We start from the raw sequence: 24,719 nt of genomic DNA on the forward strand, positions 1-24,719 counted from the left end.
TTGTGATATGGTGCAACTCAAACTACCTGCGTCTCAATATCACCAAGACCAAGGAGATGGTGGTGGACTTTAGGAGATCTAGGCCTCATATGGAGCCAGTGATCATTAATGGAGAATGTGTGGAGCAGGTTAAGACCTACAAGTATCTGGGAGTACAGTTAGATGAGAAGCTAGACTGGACTGCCAACACAGATGTCTTGTGCAGGAAGGCACAGAGACGACTGTACTTCCTTAGAAGGTTGGCATCATTCAATGTTTGTAGTGAGATGCTGAAGATGTTCTATAGGTCAGTTGTGGAGAGCGCCCTCTTCTTTGTGGTGGCGTGTTGGGGAGGCAGCATTAAGAAGAGGGACGCCTCACGTCTTAATAAGCTGGTAAGGAAGGCGGGCTCTGTCGTGGGCAAAGTACTGGAGAGTATAACATCGGTAGCAGAGCGAAGGGCGCTGAGTAGGCTATGGTCAATTATGGAAAACCCTGAACATCCTCTACATAGCACCATCCAGAGACAGAAAAGCAGTTTCAGCGACAGGTTGCTATCGATGCAATGCTCCTCAGACAGGATGAAGAGATCAATACTCCCCAATGCCATTCGGCTTTACAATTCAACCGCCAGGAGTAAGATATGTTAAAGTGCCGGGGTTAGGACTCAATGTATTTAAGTAAACTACTTAAGAACTTTTTAAAAGCTATTATTAATGCTTTTTGAGAGGGTGATTTTAGATGCATATCATATTTTTACTGAGGTAAGTATTGTATGTAATTAGTTTTGCTACAATTAAGTGTATGGGACATTGGAAAAAATGTTGAATTTCCCCATGGGGATGAATAAAGTATCTATCTATCTATCTAACTATCAGTCTCTCCACAAGTAAAGGATGCTTATTTGCATGATATTTGGGCTAGTGTTTCTACTTTAACTGGCACTTGTTAGCAGACCTGGCCAAACCTCCATAGATTCAAGATTGTTTAAGGTCATTACCTATACACAAGTGTAAGGAGAATTAAATAATTGTTACTCCACGAAGATAAAGAGCATAATAATAACAGCAACTACAAAAACACACGATAAACCTAAATACATAAGATAATAAATATATATATATGTCCATAATGTGATACTAATCTGTACATAAGGTGACTGACCAGGAACTAACATAGTTGTGGAGTTAGTGGGTGGAGGTATTGATCAGCCTTACTGCTTGGAGACAGTAACTGTTTTTGAGTGTGGAGATCCAGGCGTGGATGCCACAAAGCCCCCTCCCTGATGGTCCATGAGCAGAGTGTGTGGGATCCTTCATGATGTTACTAACCCTCTTCCGGCATCTTTCTGTATGGAGGTCATATATACAGAAAGACCGGGTCATTCTACACAGACACAGCAAGGTATTGTAGACTGCCCACTTTAGGTGTTTAAAAGTGCCAAGATTTTTCAAATCAGTTGGGATCAGTTCCATTTTACCCTTTTGTGGGCATTGAACAACAAAGATTTCAAATTACAAACACCTATGTGGAATATATGATTATCAGTTGTGGAGCATAATTCCTCCAATGGAGTAACTGTCCTAGTCCATCAATGGGGTAGTTCTCCCGATGGCTTGTAATCATTAACCTGAACTATGTACACAGCACCTAGAGATCGCAATTTGAAAGAAGAAATAATAATTCCCTATTGGTATGGGCATTGCAATAACACCCAGCTACAGAATAGAAACAGCACCAAAAATCATAGAAAATATACGTAGCAATCAGGCACTCAAGTGCTTATCACAAAGCCAGACTGAGATACTAGTTAATTATTGTATTTTCACTTAAATCAGGCAATGTTCCATTCCTTTTTAAAATATGCATATTATCCTAACTACAAAATTTAGTAAGAACATCAAGATTCTAGTTTACAAACCTTGACAAGACAACTGCTACGATCAAATTGTTACTTAAGATAATTTTCATTAGATATTCACTCAACAAACACCAAAAACAAAGAATGTCCGACAAGTGTTCAGTACCTTTCTGCTCTACATGTGTCTACAAGGAGATGGTGGTGGACTTTAGGAGATCTAGGCCTCATATGGAGCCAGTGATCATTAATGGAGAATGTGTGGAGCATGTTAAGACCTACAAGTATCTGGGAGTACAGTTAGATGAGAAGCTAGACTGGACTGCCAACACAGATGCCTTGTGCAGGAAGGCACAGAGTCGACTGTACTTCCTAAGAAGGTTGGCGTCATTCAATGTCTGTAGTGAGATGCTGAAGATGTTCTATAGGTCAGTTGTGGAGAGTGCCCTCTTCTTTGTGGTGGCGTGTTGGGGAGGAAGCATTAAGAAGAGGGACGCCTCACATCTTAATAAGCTGGTAAGGAAGGCGGGCTCTGTCGTGGGCAAAGTACTGGAGAGTTTAACATCGGTAGCTGAGCGAAGGGCGCTGAGTAGGCTACGGTCAATTATGGATAACTCTGAACATCCTCTACATAGCACCATCCAGAGACAGAGAAGCAGTTTCAGCGACAGGTTACTATCGATGCAATGCTCCTCAGACAGGATGAAGAGGTCAATACTCCCCAATGCCATTAGGCTTTACAATTCTACCGCCAGGACTTAAGAACTTTTTAAAAGCTATTATTAATGCTTTTGAGATAGTGATTTAGATGCATATCATATTTTTTACTGAGTTAAGTATTGTATGTAATTAGTTTTGCTACAACAAGTGTATGGGACATTGGAAAAAAAGTTGAATTTCCCCATGGGGATGAATAAAGTATCTATCTATCTATCTATCACCAACTGAAAACAATGAACATTTATCCATTGAAAATTCCCGTAAGCTAATCAAGGTCGCAGCCCAATGCTTAATAGATACTTAACAAAACTTTAAAAATGTAAAATGCCAAGTGACCCATGGGCAGCCCCAATGGTTCAATATCTGACTCTTCACACCTGCTCTCTGCCCACTAACAACTGAAAGAAAGAGTTGAAGTTTCCTTTTATTCTGATCACATGTGTATTTTCCTTTTTCCTAAGAGAGACAGATTCTGGTGCACAAAGTGGGGTGACTAGACAGTTCTCTATTTTGTCAACAGAGTGACACAGCTGATGTGCGTTCCTAGACTTTTCCCTGGTTGCAAAGAAAACCAGGAAATCTCTTCACCAGCAGATTTCTGAATGGACTATGAACCCATGTACACTACCCCACTATTTTCTTTTTTTGCACTAATTTAGTATATATTTCCGACTGTAATTTATAGATTTTTATGTATTGTAACGTAGTGCTGCTGCAGAACAACAAATTTCATGACTTATGCTAGTGATATAGAAGCCAATACTGACCCTTACCTCCATTTCAAACTGATCTATTTATTAGCCCTGGCATTTAGTCCAAGCTGAGCAATGACTAGGAAACTTATCACAAGAATCCTGGGGAATTCAGGAAAATCTCAGCACAGCACCAAAGCTAGAACATTAGTACAAAACCCAATTTATATGGTATTGTTTTGCATGTCAATATTTTGCAAAAGTAAAGCAGTTTGTTTTCTACACTTCCAGATTAGGCAGACAACACTGGCATGGGATCTAAGAACGCAAGAACAAAGAAATGGGAGCAGGAACAGGCCATCAGATCCTTCAAACCTGCCCTACCATTTAACATGATCACAAATGATTTATGACGACTCTGTTCCATTTCTCCATACTCTATTCCTCAATAAAAAATTAATCCACCTCCACTTTAAATACTTCCACTAATCAAGTTTCCACTAACCATTGGGGCAGAGAATTCCAGAGACTCAACACTCTCTACAAGAAGAAATTTCCATGATCCCAGTTTTGCAGGATGATCCAACCAAGTACATTGGAAGAGTTGCGGACCTGAAACATTAACTGTTTCTCGTTCCACAGATGTCATATGATCAATCCTGCCAGCATAGTTTCAGATTTGAATTTTTTTCTTTTAAAAGTGTATTAGTTGTTGTGGAAGTTCAGCTAATTGAACTTGAATACTTACTTAGAGTCCCATTGTTGTACCTTTTCGCATTCACATCTGTATCTTTCTGCCTGGACGCCCACATCTACAGTCCTTGCTGCCAATGGCTTGTAGATTATGGGAAGATGCATGCATGGGAAAGGATTGACATCTGCAAGAGACCAATAAACTAGATGAGTCCATTTGGGGCCTCGTCACTGGCACAAATACTCCACATCTTTCTACGTCACAAAATAGAAGGCAACCATTTTGAAACTGAGGACTAAATTTTGCATCACCTAAATTTTGCTCCAATCTGCAGAGGATTGTAGATTCAGCCAACTCCATCACAGGCAAAACCCTCCCCATCATCGGGGACATATTTGGAAGGTGGTACCTCAAGAAGGCAGTGTTTATCATTAAGGACCCATCACCACCCAGAATGTGCCCTTTTCTCATTACTACCATTGGAGAGGGGATACAGGAGCCAGAAGACTACACAACATTTTAGGAACAGCTTCTGCCATCAGATTTCTGAAAGGCCCATAAACACTATCTAGCTATTCCTGCTCTGCACTTAATTTTCTTGCAACTTGTAGTAATTTTATGTCTTGTACTGGACTGCTGCCACTAAACACTTAATTAGGTGTGCATGCACACCTGTTCATTAATCCAAGTATCTCGTCAGCCAGTCATGTGACAGCAATTCAATGCATAAAAGCATTCAGCATTGTCAAGAGGTTGAGTTGTTGTTCAGACCAAACATCAGAATGGGGAAGAACGGGGAACTTAGACCACAGAATGAATGTTTGTGCCAGATGTGATGGCTTGAGCACCTCAAACTGCTGATCGCCTGCAATTTTCACACACAACGGAGAATGGTGCAATAAACAAAATCATCCAGTGAGCAGCAGTTCTGTGGGCGAAAGCACCTTTTTAATGAGAGAGGTCAGAGGAGAACGGCCAGGCTGGTTCAAGCTGACAGGAGGGTGACAGTAACTGAAATAACGACACGTTACAGCAGTGGTGTGCAGAAAAGCATCTCTGAATGCACAACACATCAGCCCTTGAAGTGAATAGGCTACCGCAGCAGAAGAACATGTCTTGCACTCCCCTCACATAACACAGTGGTCAGCGAGTGATAGTGAAGCTGATGGTGATTCTGTGAGGAATGATAGAACACTCATACCAGAAGGTCAGTTAGAAATGATGCTGTCTCAACATTACAGCTTTAGTCCTCCTGTTGCAGGGACTGGAACATTTCATTAAACCTACATCTGCTGATACTGTGCAGCAAAGCCCACGGGAATGAGATGCTGACTGAACAACACCAGTGGCGAGCTGTAGTGTTTGGCCAACGGTGCAAACTTGGATCAACTGCGGTCTCACTTCCTCTAGGCAGCCTAGACGGTCTGAACTTAGACAAGTTTGAACTTTTGCGGCTGGGAAGATCACACAAATAACTTGCCCACCTAAACAAATGGAGCTTTCAGCTACTCTATGCAGCTAAACCAAATTGCACATCGCCCAGAGGTAAAATGCTCAAAGTAGGTAGCACCAGCAGTACAGAATTACATTTTAAAAGATCATGGGAGAATTAACCAAAACTAGACCAGCAAAGGGCAGGATAAGCAAAATAATGTGAAATCTCAGCTGTTCCTCTGTCCATCAATGCTACCCAGTGCTTTCTGTCTCTATTTTAGAATTCCAGCATCTGCACCTTTCTCAAACCGGCACGGTCGTGTCTTCATTTGGTCTCCTGGCCGTGGATGGGGTTGTTTTTACAACTACAGACACACATTGTGTTGATACAAGATTAAAGCAAACAATTTAAATCAGAATTGTGGATTTAGAGCCTGTAGTCTCGGCATCCTTACCTTCGTAGAGAACTCTGAAGAGATTTATCTGTAAAAAGCAAGGTTCCTGTTATTTGGTTTGTTATGAAAGGAAACTAAAATCCACATATTGATTAACGTCAGACAGCTTGACTCAACCAGCAGTAATTCAACACTTAGGTGGAAAAAAAAGGTAAATTTGCCAAAATATTTGGTTCCTCCTTGGTATGTACTGAAACGTACAACTCAGGATGAAGGTTGTAAAACAATATGGCACAAGTCTGGAATGTGGGAATGTTTTGCAAAGTGAAAAGAGGACCAGTCCACAGTAAGTGTTTTGAGAAATGAACTAACATGAGAGTAGATTATGAAGAAAAACACTATCTTTGGAAGGAATACTATTGTATAGGTGCAGATATTACCTTGCTCTGCACCATGGGTAAGCACCAGAGGAAGGAATTGAAGGGTTAAAAAGAGACAATTAATATGTTCAAATTGGAATCTTCGTGGGCTTGGTCAAGACTGATGCTAAGATAGAGGGAGAGAGGGGGGAGTGACATGTAGAGGAAGGGTCAGTCAGGAAGAGGACCCCTCCAGTACTATACAGATTGGCTTAATTTTAGGTTGAAAAACATTATTATGTTTCTTTCACTACTTCATTATGTTTCATTTATGTATTTTATTCTTCAAATAAAGCAACCTCTTTTAAACCTGAATACACATTCAGTGCCTCCTTTGTGTACAGATACCTCTTGTTGCTGAATCAGAAAAGAACAAAGGACAAATTTCAAAATATCTTTGCTACAAACAGATTTTTGGTCAAGAGAGCCTAAACTCTAAAATTGAATCGTGTCAGCTGACCATGTATAATAAATGTGAAAGACGGTGAATGCTTTTAACAGCTTTCATCCACGAGATCAAAACCAAAAGGGCCATTTCATCCTGTTAAAATCCAGGTTGTTCAGAAAGACAAAATGATAGCTATGCTTAACCTTTTCCCTTGAACCCTCATGACTCTCTCCAAGGCATAAACAATTAAACCTAGAAACTGAAATCTAGGACAGACACAAAAGCTATTACTCAACACAGAATTAAGATAGCTGAGTCCAGTGATATACTCCTCCTATATGAATGACTAAAGGAATTGGAAATTCCTCCTATATGAATGGCTGAAGGAATTGGAAATTCCCCCTATATGAATGGCTGAAGGAATTGGAAATTCCCCCTATATGAATGGCTGAAGGAATTGGAAATTCCCCCTATATGAATGGTTGAAGGAATTGGAAATTCCCCCTATATGAATGGCTGAAGGAATTGGAAATTCCTCCTATATGAATGGCTGAAGGAATTGGAAATTCCCCCTATATGAATGGCTGAAGGAATTGGAAATTCCCCCTATATGAATGACTGAAGGAATTGGAAATTCCCCCTATATGAATGGCTGAAGGAATTGGAAATTCCCCCTATATGAATGGCTGAAGGAATTGGAAATTCCTCCTTTATGAATGGCTGAAGGAATTGGCCCTTTATGCTCCCCTTGCAAATTTCTAGATTTCTTATGAGGAATAGTTATTAACTTGCTGAATAAGCAAACAAGCTCTACGACAACCTTTGGTTGGACAAGCAGCTGATCAATAGACCTACCTTTTTACAGAAGTGACAAGTGAGCGCCCAAGTGAAGAAAAACTCTCTCTGACAAAATAAACAGAGCTTAAAAAGAAGAAAAAAAATACAAGTTTAGTCTTTGACAAGTTTAAAGATGGCTTTCATTTTAGCAGTTAACCTAAGTGCAAATCCAACAACCTTCAGCTTCTCAGATCTGCCAAGCTCAGGGCTGCTTGAAGATCCCAGGAAGCCTGATGGACCAGCCTTGCACGCGAAAATTGCTATTCCTCAAATTGTTCTGCAGGCTGGAACCATGTCATCCACCACCCAGAGACCCAGCATGTCACTGCATCACAGAAACAGGCCCTTCAATCTACCGTATTGATGCCAATCATCTTTGCCCATCTACCCCAATTCCATTTGCCCACATCAAATCCATATCCTTCTAGTCATGTGCCTGCCTAAACAGCACATTTCAGACATCAACAACTCTGTATAAAAACAAAATGAGACAGAGAGATGGTAGAGATTAGATTTTGTGATTGTTTGCCCATGACGACAGGTGTTTGTAATATACATGGATCATCTGGATGTGGGGAAGCACCATCAGCAGGTTTGCCAGTGACACAGAGATCAGTAGAGCGGGAAGGTACCCTCAGGGTGCAGAGAGATCAGTGTGATGATGAAATGAGCTGATGGACAAATGAGGTGATGCATTTTGGGAGCACCAATGAGGCTAGATCACACACCATGGAAAAGGTCTTGGGGAATAATACAGAACAGGGGAAGCTTGGAATACAAGTCCATAAATCCTTGAAGGTGGTTAATCCAACCTCAAAATGACTTAACAACCCTTGACTGCCAACACTTACATTTGTTTAACCACCTTAAGCAGCATCCAAAAGATATTTTCTAAACCTAAGTGCATACTATCTGGTTTGCCTCTATCTGTTCTATTGTTTGACAAATCTGTTCTGCTTTTGATGAAGCTGTAACACAATTTGTTTTCCATATATCCACTGATTTTTAAGCCTCAGTGTGACATTGCCACTTTCTTTTTGAAGTGACCATTTCCCCTTCTCCTGAAATCAGGTCAATGGGTCCATAATTACCTGCTCTCTCCCTCCCTCTTTTCTCAAGGAGTAGAACTACAGTCACCACCTTCCAATCTGTTGGAACGTTTAAAATCTTTGGAATTTTGGAAGATGACAACCAGTGTATTTACTGCCTCCATAGAAACCTCCTTCAAAAGAGTATGGGGCATCATGCTCTGGGGATTCACAGGCTTTCAATCCCAAGTCTATTTCCAGCTTCCATTCATCTCCAGTACTACACAAACATCAGCTCTTCACACTGAAAATAACCCTGGAACCCACATCGCATCCCATCACCACAGAACCTCACTCAAGAGTTGGCTGACTATCAGCAAGCTAGCTCTGTTCAGCTTTGGGGCTTCAGTGAAATAAATGTTCATCCCCGTACCTCCTGCTGGAGTATTACGGGGCACTGATGAAAGCCAAAAGGAGAACACCTCTTCAAGAAATGGCCCAGACCATAGACTACCTCAAGAGACTGGTGAAGGCAAGATATTCAAACACCATAGAACAAGTGCAAGTGGCCTGTTCCTACCTTCCAATGGGAAGCATTAAAACATGATCCATGAACTTACTGCATCAGCGTCTCCTCCCCAACACCCAGATTTTGCTCTAGACAGACACTGTCTCCAGTCATTTTTATTTTGTTGGTGATTGGAAGATGACCAACAACAGAGGAAAAACCAGTCACTGCTATGGTAAACTGCATCCATTTCTCCAGAAACGTTAATAGTGTATTAAGACTTGTCCTCTGTATATGCATCACATTTGAGTTGTATTACCACAGTGTCACACACTCTCAATCTCCCTAAACTGGCTGGGAAGCAACCGATTCCTATGGAATTACATAAAAGATTAAAACAACCTGGAGTAAAATTAATCATGAATAAAAACTATGATGGAAACAAAGAACTGTCTTTAAGCACCTAACTTTTCATTATAGGCAAGAACTACAACAGCTCACGAATTAGCTGCGTGGCAACAGGGATGCTTGTATAGCTTTCCCCTGGACATTTTGAAAGCTGAGAGAGCTATTGCAACGCCTTCAGGCCTACCAATACTAACCTTGGCTCTCACCATTTTGTGGGTCCTCACTTCCCTCTTGGCGATGGTCTGACAGACACAGGCTAGCTCCTTAATGCAGAGCGACGAAGAATAGTGGTATTCCTCCTGAACCGGGTAAAAGAGAAAAGCAGCTCGAGCTCAGTCAGAAACATTTCAGCAGGCATTTCACACACTGATGGTTAAATAGAAGGGGAGAAGATGTTAAGGACTGAAACACAATCAATGCAGTCCGGCCCAGTCCATCACAGGCAAAGCACTCCCCACCATTGAGTAGATTTACTGCCACAAGAAAGCAGTATCCATCAAAGACCACCCACCCCCCCCCCCCCCAGCATCCAAGGCCATGCCCTCGTCTCACTTCTACTATAAGGCAGGTGGGAGAGAAGCCTTAGGTCCCACACCACCAGGTTCAGGGACTATTACCCGACAACCATCAGGCTCCTGAACCAGTGTGAATATCTTCGCTCATACTAATTTGAACTGATTCTATGACCTACAGAATCACTTTCAAGGGACTCTTTGCAACTCACGTTCTCAGTATTAGTTTTATTTGCACAACTTGTCTTCTTTTGAACATTAGTTATTCATCAGTTTTTGAATATGCAAGTTTTTTTTTGCAAATTCAATTATTTTTTCCCTGTAAATACCTGCAAGAAAATGAATTTCAAGGTAATACTTTGTTAATAACTTTACTTTGAACCTTAACCTTTAGGACAAGAGAACTATTGGGAGCACAAGATGGCTACCAGCTTAAAATAAATCATTCTAGAATTTATCCTGCACGTCAGCTCGGCACTGAAGGGCCATCAGTGGAAGTGCCATTCCTGTGGACCTTCATTGGAAGTCAAGAACGTGGCTTGAATATGCAAAACTTTGTTGCTGGGGAGCAAACTGAAACCATTAGAGATAATTTACAATTGATTCTACATTGACGGAGTGCATATCGGAGGGATACTGAACTTAGGTACAACTTCCACTGCCCAAGAGGGTTCTTTCCATTAATAAAGGCGACGCAGGAACAGAATCTAGGATTTAACTGTCATCTAAATGCAACATTCCATGTTTAAGAGCCAATTGTGCAGACGTTTACCATTTTGCCCACTAGAATGGGACAAGCAAGGTGGAATCAAATATAATTGAATAATACAGGGCTTGGGGTTGGGTGGATTTTACCAGCTTGCTCTAGAACCCACAGTATAAATGGGATTCCAAAATGACAACATGGAGATTTTCATAGGGAACACAGAGCAACTCCACAATGCAAACTGTGTTGGTGTCATGTCAATCCATTCTGTTTCACACTACAACTGGTTAAACCCAAATACTGGAACTTCCAGAGCGTGCATTTGGAGAAGATACCTCAAGTATCTGATTGAATTCTTTCAGGAAGTGACAGAGCAAATTGATGTAGGTAGAGCAATGGATGTAGTGTACATGGATTTCAGCAAGGCCTTCGACAAGGTTCCCAATAGTATGCTCATTCAGAAAGTCAGGAGGCACGTGATCCAGGGAAACTTAGTTGTGTGGATTCAGAATTGACTTGCCCACAGAAGGCAGAGGGTGGCTATAGATGGCGTGTATTCTGCCTGGAGGTTGATGCTCAGGGATCTGTTTTGGGGCCCCTGCTCTGTGTTTTTTTTTTATATATAGAGACTAGAATAAGGTAGTGGAAGGGCAAGTTAGTAAGTTTGCAGATGACTTAAAGACTGGAGGTGGTATTGTCAAAAGTGTGGAAGGTTGTTGTAGGTTACATCAGAACACTGATAGGATGCAGAACTGGGCTGAGAAGTGGCAGATGGAGTTCAATCTGGAAATGCATGAAGTGACACACTTTGAAAGGTTGGGGAAACAAATTAGAGTAATTATAGGATTCTTAGCTGTGTGGAGAAACAGAAGGTTCTTGGGGTATACGTCCATAGATCCCTCAAAGTTTGAGCACAGCTTGATAGTTTAGTTAAAAAGGTGTATGGAGTGCTGGCCTTCATCAGTCAGGTGATTGAGCTCAAGAGCCAAGCGGTAATGTTGCAGCTCTATAAAACTCTGCTTAGACCACAGATGGAGTATTGTGTTCAGCTCTAGTCGTCTCATTATAGAAAGGATGTGGAAGCTTTAGAGAGGGTGCAGATGAAATTTAGCAGGATCCTGTCTGTATCAGAAAATGTGCCTTTTGAGGATAAGCAAGACAGGTTGAGTGAGCTTGGGCTATACTCTCTGGAGGATGGGAGATGACTTGATAGAGGGCCACAAAGTAAGAGGTATAGAAAGAATGGATTGCCAGAGATTTTTCCCATGGCAGAAATAACTATTATCAGGGGGTATAATTTTAAGGTCATTGGGGGATAGTATTGGGGGGAATGTCAGAGGTAGGTTTATCTTTATATATATAGAAAGTGGTGGGTGCATGGAATGGGCTGCCAGGGGTGGTGGCACAGGCAGACACATTAGGAACATTTGAGTCTTTGATACGTACAAGGATGAAAGAAAAATAGAGGGGTATGTGGGGAAGGGGTGGAAGGACTAGAATTATCTTCGAGTAGGTTAAAATGTTGGCACAACATTTTGGGCCAAAAGGCCTGTATTGTACCATACTGTTCCCAACTTATTCACTCTCATTCAGTGCTTAGCATAAGCTTAGAATATAATTAGCATAATTATATGATAAAACTGATCTTAACTTTAGACTAAAGTGTCTGTCTTTCAAAGAAGTGACCCAAAGAACTCCTGGGTAACACAAGCTACTGGAGTGCCTCCCTCCGTGTGAGACTCAATCCAGTCCCACCGCTGGTTACTTCCCATACACTTCCATGTTTGTTTTTCAACTAATTTGTTTTAAGCTGCTGTTAATATCCACCTTAAAACTTAAAATGCAACATTCTAACCCATCTATTAAATCCATATCCTCTTAATTGTTGAATATCATCAGTTTTCACCTCAAAACTGAAGAAAATCTTCAAGCCCTCTTTACTTGGCCACTCCCAGTTCCAAACCCACCCCTGCATTACTTTCCATTTTATGGTATAAAGTTTTGTCTGAGAAAAGGTTATTGATTTGTCACAGGTTTATCCGCTTGCACACATCTTTAATACTCAGTTTGCAAACTCTTGGACCCTTAATGATACCATTTTAAAAATCAAGTTAAACATAAAACCACTTTTTCAGAAGCAAAAAAGAATGTCCGGTTTGTCACTCATTTTCCCTCTTGCCCATTGTTGATTATTGGAGATCACTTATTTATTGATTAAATTGGCAGAACATTCCCCTGGAAACATTCAGCGTGTCAGGTAGTATCTGTGAAAAGAGAAAACCCATGAACATTTCCAAACAGGAGAGAGTCTATACCCAGAACTGTTACCTCTTTCTCCTTCCACAGATGCTGCCTGACATGCTGAATACTGAGCACTTTGCTTTTATTTCTGATTTCCGGTATCTGCAGATATTTTCAATGGCAGAGGATCTTATTAAGATGTCAAAAACTAAACATATTTTGCAAACCCTGGGGAAATTTTACAATTCAATGAAGCAGTTTTGCAAATTTGTTGAAAACAATGACTGCAGTATCAACTAGCACTTACATTTTCTACAAACTCATAACCTAAGCCCAGAGGTTGGCCTATTTGTAAAGGATATTGGAACTTGTACTTATTAATTGAGTGCTTCACAAGATTGGTCACATCCAAGTAGGAGGAAGGCTTTGTCGAAACCTTTTCTGTTGACGTATCTGGAGAACAAACAGATGTTGCTTCTTTAAAGATTTGCTAATTAAGAACCTTGGACAAGAACACCAAATAGTTGACACTTTAAATAAAATTAGGTCAAATGCAAATAAAAGATACCAAAATGTGTCTAGATAATCTATCTGACATAGCTACTAACAGCAGTAAAACAAACAATCATCAGGGCAGTGCCTTGTTTCCCCAGAAATGAACTTTAATGAACAAGGTTCCACCACAAATTCTGAAAGATGCTTATCAATGTTTTAATATACATTTAAATCCCACAATGATTAACTTCAGAGTCTTTATCCCAAGGAGATTAGGACTTTTCCAGTCCAATGATCATCTTAAAGAGGAGACAAACCTAACAGAATGCCACCCATTAAGTATTTAATGCTGCGTCGGTCAAATCTTTGCACAAGACTCTTGAATCACAGTAAGATGCCCCCAGACACCGTTAGACTATCAGATCACACTCAATGCTTCTTGAGGATTGAGAGAAGTTAATGGCTTTGTCCTTTCACCCAACTTGGTCGCAGATCCTGCCGACACTTACTGTTTGCAAGCCCTGTTTAGCAGGTGAGACCAGTGACAGAAACACCCTTTAGAAAACAGATCTAACTCTTCCTAGAGCAATCAAGACATCAGCTATTTCCATTTAGTTGATATTACTCCATATGAGTAAATGCCTGTCCTTTGTGTAACGCAAATATTTGTTGATAGTACATAGCGATGTGTCCAGTTAAGAACTGTGCCATGAAAGCAAATTATACACGAAGGGTTACACAAAACTACAAGTCAATAATCTCACTACACATTGTGGACAAATAGTAGGCACGCATTGGAGAGAACAGATAATATCTAATACACAAAGATTCTGCAGATCCTGGAAATCCAGAGCAATATGCACAAAATGGCCAATGGTGAAGAAGTTTTCAAGGTCTCATGATCAGCGTTCAACAGATATTCAGTAAAGATGAGAAGTTTAGTAATAGAGCTAGCAAGGTTCACCTGCAGAATTTGCTTTCTTTCCACTCCGGTACTTCCCACACTCAATAAAGCACTTCATTACATTTGAAACTCTCTACTTCAAATTCTGCCAACAACAGGTTGGAGTCCTGTTCATCCCATTCAGCACCAGGTGAACTCCTAGCTGCATGGACATAGACTACAGCCAGGAAATCCAACACCAGGTGAACTCCTAACCTGTATGGTGTGGACTACACCCAGAAGATCCACAACAGGTGGACTCCTACCTGCATGGTTGTGGTCCACAGCCGGGGACTGGCCTTCCCTTCCACTGTTCTGCTCCAAGCCAGAGCGATCTGCCTGGAAAACATGAGGTCATCAGCCATTCAGTCCATTAACTCTATGCTAGCCATCAGTCCCATTCCCTGTAATCCTCCAGCTTGTCCCCTCTCACCTGCCCACCCTACCACCCTTTTGATTTTCTACCCCTCCTCTGAACGCTAGGTGGTAACGTACAACAATAAGTGAACCCGACAACCTGCACATTGTTGGGACGAGGGATGGAACTGGAGTATCCGGGGAAAACTCAGCTGGTCACAGAAATAACATGCGAACTCCACACAGACAGCATTGGAGGTTAGGATTGAACCTGGCAGCAGCAACAGGGTGCACCACCTCGCCACACTGCTGTTACCACGGGATTGTGCAAAGCAAACTCCCCGCATCAATGAGTCAGATGGTGCAGGCGATTTGCACCTTGGATTGTCTCTCAAGGTTAACTTGAGGAACTCGGAGCTAGCACAGGAACCTGAGCTGAAAAGGCCAAGACACCCAAGTGACCCAGAAGGTCGCCCAAGTACGGAAACACTAAATCTGAACTCCAGTCTATGACAAAGGCGGAGATAGGACGTCACTGACATGCTTTCCCAAGTGTACAATTACATGGTGCATGGCTTTAAATCCACTTGGTACAAAGACAAAAGGCTACAATATTTGCCCATTAAATCATTCATTCCCCCCCACCCCCCAAACTGATTATTGACTAGGGAAATGGAAATCCTGAAATGCACTTCCAGCCTTCATTTATTTCAGGTTTATGGGTGACCCCAGACCCAGCTGGACAGGGGAACAGCACTGGGATGGAGTTGGGCTGCCTCTCTCTACCCACTGCTAATCTGGTAACAGAAAAAAGGAGTCATTTTGATTCTGGTTCACGGTATCATGGGCAGTTTATCCTAAAGTTATTGCTGTTTCTCAGATTCCACTAAACTCTTATGATTCTTAATTGGTTCATATCTCTAGCTGTTTAAAACAGGAGCCGTTATTAAAATCTCCACTGTACACGTATGACGTACATGGTCAATACTGGTTTCATTTCCAACTACAGTAATGATACACTCTGGTACCTTTTGACAATAGCCTTCATTCCCAAGAGGAATTATTAAGGTACCTCCTCAGCAGTGCCCTGCTTCGGTTCCATCTCCCTGTAAAGTGACCAGAACTTCATTGTGGTTGCTTCATTGTAGGAAGGATATGGAAGCTTTAGAGAGGGTGCAGAGGGGATTTATCAGGATGCTGCCTGGATTAAAGACATAAAGGTTGATTGAACTAGGGGCTTCTCTCTTTGGAGAGACAGAGGATGTAAGTGGACAGCCAGTGCCTTTTCCCCCAGGTGGAAATGGCTAATACAAGAGGGAATAATTTTAAGTGGAAAAAAAAGAGGGGGGGGGTGTCAGAGGTAGAGTTTAAACACAGGAAGTGGTGGGTGCCTGGAACACACTGTTGAGGGTGGTGATAGAGGCAGATACATCAGGGACATTTAAGAGACTCCTAGGCACGTGGATGATAGTGAATAGAATGCTATGAGAGAGGGAAGGGTTAGATTATTGATTTAAAGGTTGATATAACATCGTGGGCCAAAGGGCCTGTACTATCCTATGTCCTACGTTCCTGTAGGTCTTCCTCCCACCTGTTGGACACTTGGACGAATTGTTAACTCCGGCCTGAGGTTAGCTTGTGCACAACTTTACATTCACTGGGACGACAGGGGAGTTCAGAACTCCAGCTGCCTTGCCAGAGCCAAAATGAATAAAACTCTAGCACAAAAACTAACATTGAGTAAAGCAGCTAGGTTAAAAAACATCAAGAGGTAAAACACATATCATCAGCTGGCTCAACTCCAAATGGCCATGCCTCCAGTTCGTACCTCAGACTCCAGGTCCATGAATTCTGGCTTCTGTTGGTGCCACCCTTGTACCTGATGCTCAGTATGAACATCCTCACATTGTAGACCAATCCCAGTTTGCACTGAGCTCCCCGGGCTGTCCACTACAAAGAGGGAAAGGAAATACTACATTGGAATGTGGAACCTCCTGTTAAAGTTCACCCAGCCCGGCACGTGCATACAGCCAAATGAAACTTTGTTCCTCTGGGGTCAAGGTGCAAAACACGGCACATAGTCATAATCCAGCACAGCTGTCTCTATCCAGAAAACTAACCTGATTGGACACTTTGGTAGCCTTGGGTTGACTTACAGGCAGCCAGTGCAGGAAAGATGTTTAAACAGGAGAACTTCCAAAAGTTCAATACAAACTCACATATTCAATCAGATTTATTGTCACTGACATGTTGTGAAATTTGCTTTGTGGCAGCTGGACTGTGCAAGACAAAAATTATTGCAAGTTCCAATAAATGAATAGTACACACTATTAAAATTCTGCCACAATGTGGAACAAATCCAGCATACATAGGCTCTTAACCATTACGAGTCTGCCAGGGGCTTCTGCTTTCATCCAAAGTCTACGTGTTCCAGATGGGTGAGCACCCCATTAATTGGTTAGAATTGGTGTACGGCTTTCAACCAGGTACAAGCTAGGGTGCAAGTGGCCCATTATATCATCAGGTAGCCTGCAGATCACATCTGAATGTAACCATCCTGTGACACAGTATTAAAGAGGTCTGCTCTTAAATTTGCAAAAGCATTATAGTTTCCCTATAGTATCAAAGGCCTTAGTAGCTGCTTTAGCATTTCTAATGGCACTATTAGAGAAACCAGAGCTAGCTGGTCAGAAACTGATAAATAGCGAGTGTTTCAGGGAGACTGACTAGCAGTGGGGTGGGAGGGAGTGGCAGCACAGTGGTACGAGCCTTTGCAGAGACTGGTGCGGTCTGTGTGGAGTTTCACATTCTCCCTGTTACACATGGGCTGTTCCCCACTCCAACATTAGTGCCTTGGTGTCCTCCCACATCCCAAAGGTGGCGTGGGTTAATTTACCACAGTAAGTTTCTCTGAGGTGAGGAGTGGAACCTGGAAGCTGAGAATAGCTTACAGGCAACATTATTGGGGGAGACAACACTGCTGTATGTCAATATTAATGAATTAGCAGCATCGATCGAAGCAAATTGGTTTGATTTAACAGCCACGGAAAATGTGGTTGCAGATCAAGATTATTAACTATTCTAGGGTGGTTAACTTCTAGAAGAGACAGGCAACTGGAAACAGAGGAGCCAACTCTAAACAACCCCAGTTAACTGATGACCTTGTGGAAGTTGTGGTAAAGCAAAGGTCAACATTGTCTCCAGGCAAGGATAGTGCACAGACAGCCCAGGTCTCTGGAAAGCATAGGTTCCCTTGGCACATACACCAACAAAGGGGCAATTGCTTTACTAACTTCAAAGTATCATTGGTTGTCATCTTGTAGTTTCCATTGACTTTTGACTCCTGTATTGTGAACGGTAATTGATCTTGCAATTAATTAATTCAACCACGCTTAGTTTACAAAATGGTCAATATCTGTAACTGCTCGACAATTCTGTAACAAAAAAAACTGGCATTTCTCTGTTCAGAATTCAGAACAGTATGGTGACGGGACCATACTGTTCTCCTTGAGCACAAGTAAAATAAAGTATGATTGAGTGGCAAGTGTTCTGAATCCAGGTATTGGCAATGGCAACGCAAGCTGGGCAATATCAAGACTCAATGTGTGATGCATCTTCCTAAGTCACAACCCATCACACTCCCCTACTGACCATTACTTTGCCAATTTCAGATCAGTGCTCTTTATCATTTTATGTCATGTGCTTCAAGATTCCAAGCAAAACTAGTGTTGCATCTTATCAAAAGCCTCAGGAAATTCACGTATTCAACATCAGTTATACAAGGTAAAATATTTAAGGGGAAATCTGAGGAGAACCTTCCTCAGAGGGTGGAATAATCTGCCAGCAGAAGTGGTAGGTGTGGCCTCAGAAGTTTGGGCAGCTACATAGATGGGAGGGGTCTGGAGAGATTTGGTGTGGGTGCTGGTGGATGTGATTAAGGAGAAGATAAACTTTGTTACCCATACATCAAAATATACAATGAAATGTGCTGTTTACAACAAAGCAGTGAGGATTATGCTGGTCAGCCTGCAAGTGTTGCTACGTCTCTGGTGTCAAAATAACATGCTCATAACACTCTAACCGTAACTGTTCATCTCTGGAACGTGCGAGGAAACCAGAGCACCCGAACGAATCCCACATGGTTGCGGGAAGATTGCACCAACTCCTGATAGGCTGGAATTAATTGATCCCCAATCTTACAGCTGATGCTGTAATTGCATTGCCCTATCATGCTGCCCCAGGATTGGGTAAGAATGGACTAGATGGTCCAAAGGGCCTGTTTACGTGTTGTAACGCTCCTTGACTATTAGCTGTGTCATCCTCATCAATAGAAAACTTAAAGGATGCACAAGATACACCTGAAGGATGTTTCACTGTCTACAAAGGGAGAGGGTAAGTGCAATAAAACCTACCCACACAGAATCTTTGGACTTCTCTAGAACAGGACTGTGGATGCCAGGTCATTGAGTATATTCAAGGCAGATAGATTTTTGGATACCAAATGAAATGAAGGGATGTGAGAAGGCAAATCTAAGGTAGAAGATTAACTTCAAAGTAAATTTATTATCAAAGTACATATGTTGCCATATACAACCCTGAGATGCAATTTCTGGTGGGCATACTCAATAAATCTATGGAATAATAACCATAACAGAATCAATGAAAGAAACCAACCCCCTCGTGCCCCAAACTTGGGCTTTCAGCCAGAGTACAGAAGACAACAAACTGCGCAAATACAAAAACAAAGAAATAATAATAAATAAATAAACAATATATATTGAGAACATGAGATAAATAGTCCTTGAAAGTGAGTCCATTGGTTGTCGGAACATTTCAATGATGGGGCAACTGAAGTTGGGTGAACTTATCCCCTTTGGTTCAAGACTGATGGTTGAGAGGTAATAACTGTTCCTGAACCTGGTGGTGTAGGTACTGATGGCAACAATGAGAAGAGAGCATGTCCTGGGTGGTGGGGGTCCCTGAAAATGTATGCTGCTTTCCTGTGACAGTGTTTCATGTAGATATGTTCAATGGTGTGGAGGGCTTTGCCTTATGATGGACTGGGCTGTATCCACTACTTTTTGTAAGGTTTTCCATACAAAGACATCGGTGTTTCCATACCAGGACATGATGCAACCAGTCAATATATTCTCCACCACATATCTAAAGTAGTTAGTCATAGTTTTAGATGTCATTCTGAATGCCCACAAATTCCTAAGGAATAGAGGCTTTCTTCATAATTGCACTTACATGCTGGGCCCAGGACAGGTTCTCCAAAATAATAACACTGGGGAATTTAAAGTTGCTAACCCTCTCCATCTTTGATCAGAACTGGTTCACATACCACTGATTTCCTCCTGAAGCCAATAATCAGCTCCTTGGTCTTGTTGACACTGAGTAAGAGGTTGATGTTTGGCACCACTCAGCCAGATTTTCAACCTGCCTTTTATCTTAATCTGATTCATTGCTAGATTTATTCCTGCTTCCAATGTTTAAAGTCTTTGATTTTTCTCTCAAATCATCAGTTGATCTTCCATATCAACCAGGATACAAGTAGAAGGATGACTAGACTTCCAAACCCTGAAAATACCAAAATTAACAACGGGAATGAGGCTTAGCAAAAGCCAGAGAGTGGTAGTAGATGGCTGTCTCTCTGACTGAAGGCCTGTGACTAAGGTCCACTGTTGCTTATTATATATATGTTGATGATTTAGATGATAATGTGGTATTTAGCAGTTTTTGGCACATTGGCCTTCATAAATCAAGGCATTGAGTTATAAGAGTTGGGATGTTACCGTGAAGGTTGTACAAGATATTGGCGAGGACTAAATTGGATTATTTATGCAGTTCTGATCACCTGGTTACAGGAAATGTATTAATAATCTTGAAAGAGTGCAGAGAAAGCTACATGGATGCTGGCATGACCTGAGGACCCGAGTTACAGGGATAGGTTGAATAGGTTAGGAGCAGGAGAATGAGGGGAGATCATATAAAGGGTGCCTGCATGCAGACTTTTACCTCCAGGTTCACGTGACCTCCAGTTATGGTCTCACATGTTTAGGGTGAAAGGTGAAATTCTTTTGGGAAAAATGGGGGGTCATCTTCTTCACTCAGAGTGTGGTATGAACTGCCAACAGAAGTGGCGGATATGGGTTCAATTGCAACATTTAAGAGAAGTTTGGATAAGTACATGGATAGGAGGAGTGTGGAGGGATATGGTCCAGGTGCAGACTGATGGAACCAGGCTGGCATGGACTGACAAACCAAAGGGCCTTTTTCTGTTCTGTAGTGCACTATGACCCCTTAACCAGCAGCAGACGGTCAAGATGCTAATCTAACACACCAAAAACCCAGAGCTTCCAGAGTGCTTCACGCTTTCATGAACTTACTTGACTGACTTTCCTCATCAGAGGACACTGGCTTGAGTTTTTTAACACCCCATCTTATCTCCCTCATCAGCATCTCATGCAAACAAGGTCTGGAGGTGGGCTTGTCTCTGAGCTTCCTCTCGGTCACCTGAATTTAGGAGCAGAAAAAACACTCAGCTGTGAACTGGATCATCGATTGAGGAATTTGAAATATATGTGTGTGAAGATTGTGTGTTTGCTTATATTTCCTAGTAACCCCAAACGTTTAGAATCAGTACAGATACTCGAAAATAATTATTTATCAATACATTTAATTCTTTCACTTCCACCCTAAAGGCTCCAGAAACATGGTTCACTAAAAAAAAAGTTATGTTACATCATAAGCACGCAATACTCTTGGTGAATGTTGATAAAGGGGTTAAATCCAATAGGACAAATGATAGCTTGAGGTATTGTATAATCAACACGATAGCTAGGAGTCACGTGTACAAAGCCAAAGGACAATGTACTTTCCAGATGAGAGCTAGCAACACTTTCTCGGCGAGAGTTCATAAAATATCTTGACAGAGTATCTGCTGAGATTTCCCCAGCAGGGGGAGTCATGAACAGGGGGCTGCAGTTATGCAAGACTAAAACTACCGAAAGTAGCAACCTTGTCAGTGGTCGCAAATTTATGGAACTCCCTGCCTCAAAGGATGGGGAAGGGGGAGGGAAGGAGGGAATCAACAGATCCATTTAAAAGTAGAGATGAGGGGGGGGGGGGGGAACATCATTGAAATCTACTGAATACTAAAATGCCTAGATAGAGTAGACGTGGAGAGGATGTTTCCTGTTGTAGAGTCTAGGAGTAGAGGGCACACTGCCTCAGAAACTAAGGACACCCTTAGCCATAAATCAGCCATGATGGAATTGTGGAGCAGACTTGGTAGGCCAAATGCCTAATTCTGCTCCTACGGCTGATGGTCTTATGGAGAGATAAACATTTGAAAGATTGAGAAAGTGAGGATTGTGGAGAACTAGCACAGTTGAGGCCAGCAATAGATCAGCCATTGGCATAATGACAGGACAGGTATGAGGGGCTGACTGGCCTTCTCCTGCTCATATTTTGTGTTCTTGTGTTAAAATATAGAGAACAAATTTCACTGGACACTCTCAGAACTCAATTTCATTACATGTGTCCAGTCCTACATTGGTACTTCTAAATCCATCAGCTTGGCATATTGGCGTATGGGCAAACATGTACTGCTGGGTTAGAGTACAAGATGTTACTAGTGTTATATTCCTTGTAGTTTTACTTAATGCTCGTTATACATTTGTATCATCACCTGTTCACATGAAAATGTCCAGATGATTTTCAGTAAATTGTACTATAGTGGCTCTGCCTTCGCTGTTTCACACTGCCCTTATCTACCCAGTTTGAACCAGTTCTCAGCATGATGACCAACCACGAGGCAAGTTCATGATTACTGTTAGACTTAGTTACCTGCTGTTTTGCTTTACTGGTATTTCTTTAGTTATGAACATCTAAAAACATATGCAATCATGATTTCATGCCCCATCCTTGACTTCCAAAGAACCTTCTGGACAATATCATCTTGTTACGGTCCAGCAACAATGAATATATGATTGAGACAGGTTTTTTTTTTAATAACAAATAAAACATTTATTAAACATTGTTAAAAAACCCAAAAGTAAACAAATGACTAACTCAACCGGAAGTCGGCTGCTGTGCGGCAGCTTGAACAGTTCTTAAAGCGATAATGCAAAAACAGTTCTTAGAAGTAGTAATGCGAAAGTCCAAAGTTTACACGGAAACTTGGGAGAGACTTTTCTTGAAAGGAATTTAAGTTCTCCTTCGTGGCGTTACTGCTGATCCCAGTCGAAGTATGCTTTGATCAAAGGATTTACGATGAAGAAAATGAAACGGCTTAAAGGCACTGACCTTTCCTTGGCAAAATTCTGCACCCAGCCCTTTCTGCTCTTACAGCAGGGACTAACATGGCCACAACTGATGAATTCCTTCTGAATGAGGATCAAACAAGGTCGAACCTGTTTCACCATCGAAATCAACTTTCCTTGATCTTTCAGCTTCCCGATCTTTGACAAATCTTCACCCTCCGATTGATTTTAACTGGCAGTATTGTAGCAAAACTGCCGGCAATAACCTTTGACTTAAGGCAGAAAGTAAAACTCCACTTTTAAACGAAACTGCGTCATAACATCGGAGTACGCAGCATCATGGAGTCAGTGGTGAATTCAACCACAGACTGCCCCCATCACAGGGAGGGGTTCTTCTTTCATACCCGGTTGAAAAAAACTATCACATGACCTCTCACTGGCGGGGAAATGACATCACTCCACCATCACAAGACCATTACCTCATGTCCAGCATAGCCTCAATTACATCATGGTTACATGACAGGTACGAGATACCCATGGGTATGTAACACCTCCCTCCAAAAAAAAATTTTGATCTATCAAGAACAAAATTTTAACAATTAACTATTTACAAGAGAAATACAAATGTATAAAATTTACAATGTAAACAGTATACATAGTATCATATAGCATCTTACAACTTACTATACAGTAGGAGTGTTACAAATATTAAAAAAAATCACTCCATAAAAAAAGTTACATTGTACATTCAACATCGAGATAGACAATCAGCAATCACATTATCTTTACCTTTAATATGAGTTATTAAAATATTGTACTCTTGTAACATTAAACCTTTCATTACTAAATTGGAGTATAATGTATTTCTTCAACCAAGCCTGGACTTACAACAGAATTAAGGTAAGTCACAGTGGCATTTTCGAACTCACTTTTAGCTAAATTAATAGTTGTTAGCTTTTGAAAGCCTTTCAAATAATTTCTCCACCACAATAATGTGTGCTTCCCAAGTATCATTTCCTGTCACTAAATCATCAATATAAGCATCTGTATCCTTTAATCCCTGAATTATAGAGTTAATCATCCGCTGGAAAGTACTTGGGGCATTCTTCATCCCAAATGGAAGAACATTATATTCATATAACCCAGATGGAGTTACAAATGCAGAAATCTCTCTACCTCTAGCCGTTAATGGAACACACCAATACCCTTTCAATAAATCAATCTTTGTGAGGAACTTTGTTTTTCCAACTTTATCTACACAATCATCTACTCTAGGAATTGGATATGCATCTGTTTTCATTACAGCATTCATCTTCCTATAGTCCGTACAAAATCTAATACTACCGTCTGGTTTTGGCACCATAACACAAGGTGAACTCCACTTTGAGTTAGAAGGTCTAATAATATTATTCTCTAGCATTTATTAAATTTCTTTCTCAGCAGGTTCACATTTTTCCATGTTCATCCTATATGGATGTTGTTTAATGGGTTTGGCATCTCCAACATCTACATCATGCGAAGCTACAGTGGTTCTTCTAGGAACGTCTGGAAACAAATCCTTATATCTAAAAATTAATTGTTTCATCTGCTGCTTCTGTTCTGGCTGTAAATATGCTAGTTTCTCATCAATATTTTCCAGAATGGTTGAGTTTGGTAATCTGGTAGAAACAACGTTGGGTTTAGAATGAGTTTCACATGAATCATCCATTATGACCCTAGTGAGATCAGACTCAATATTATTGACCACAACAGTCACAGTAGCAGACTGTTTCTCATAATATGGTTTTATCATATTTATATGGCAAAGTTGAGTTGGCCTTCTATGATCTGGAGTTTTT

General features: G+C 41.3%; 1 protein-coding gene across 1 annotated transcript in view; it reads right to left on the reverse strand.

Moving 5' to 3' along the window:
* Positions 1–24,719, reverse strand: part of LOC140735919 (protein spire homolog 1-like) — a 57,598-nt gene that overhangs the window by 4,082 nt on the left and 28,797 nt on the right. Inside the window, exons 8-15 of the mRNA XM_073061528.1 lie at positions 21,004–21,130; positions 16,443–16,564; positions 14,524–14,596; positions 13,127–13,272; positions 9,555–9,659; positions 7,435–7,500; positions 5,833–5,860; positions 3,998–4,127 (exon numbers count right to left, since the gene is read on the reverse strand). Coding sequence (XP_072917629.1) covers positions 3,998–4,127; positions 5,833–5,860; positions 7,435–7,500; positions 9,555–9,659; positions 13,127–13,272; positions 14,524–14,596; positions 16,443–16,564; positions 21,004–21,130 — 797 coding nt within the window. The remainder of the gene's footprint in view (positions 1–3,997; positions 4,128–5,832; positions 5,861–7,434; positions 7,501–9,554; positions 9,660–13,126; positions 13,273–14,523; positions 14,597–16,442; positions 16,565–21,003; positions 21,131–24,719) is intronic.

The sequence above is a fragment of the Hemitrygon akajei genome, chromosome 11 (assembly GCF_048418815.1).
Source record: "Hemitrygon akajei chromosome 11, sHemAka1.3, whole genome shotgun sequence".
Taxonomy (NCBI): domain Eukaryota; kingdom Metazoa; phylum Chordata; class Chondrichthyes; order Myliobatiformes; family Dasyatidae; genus Hemitrygon; species Hemitrygon akajei.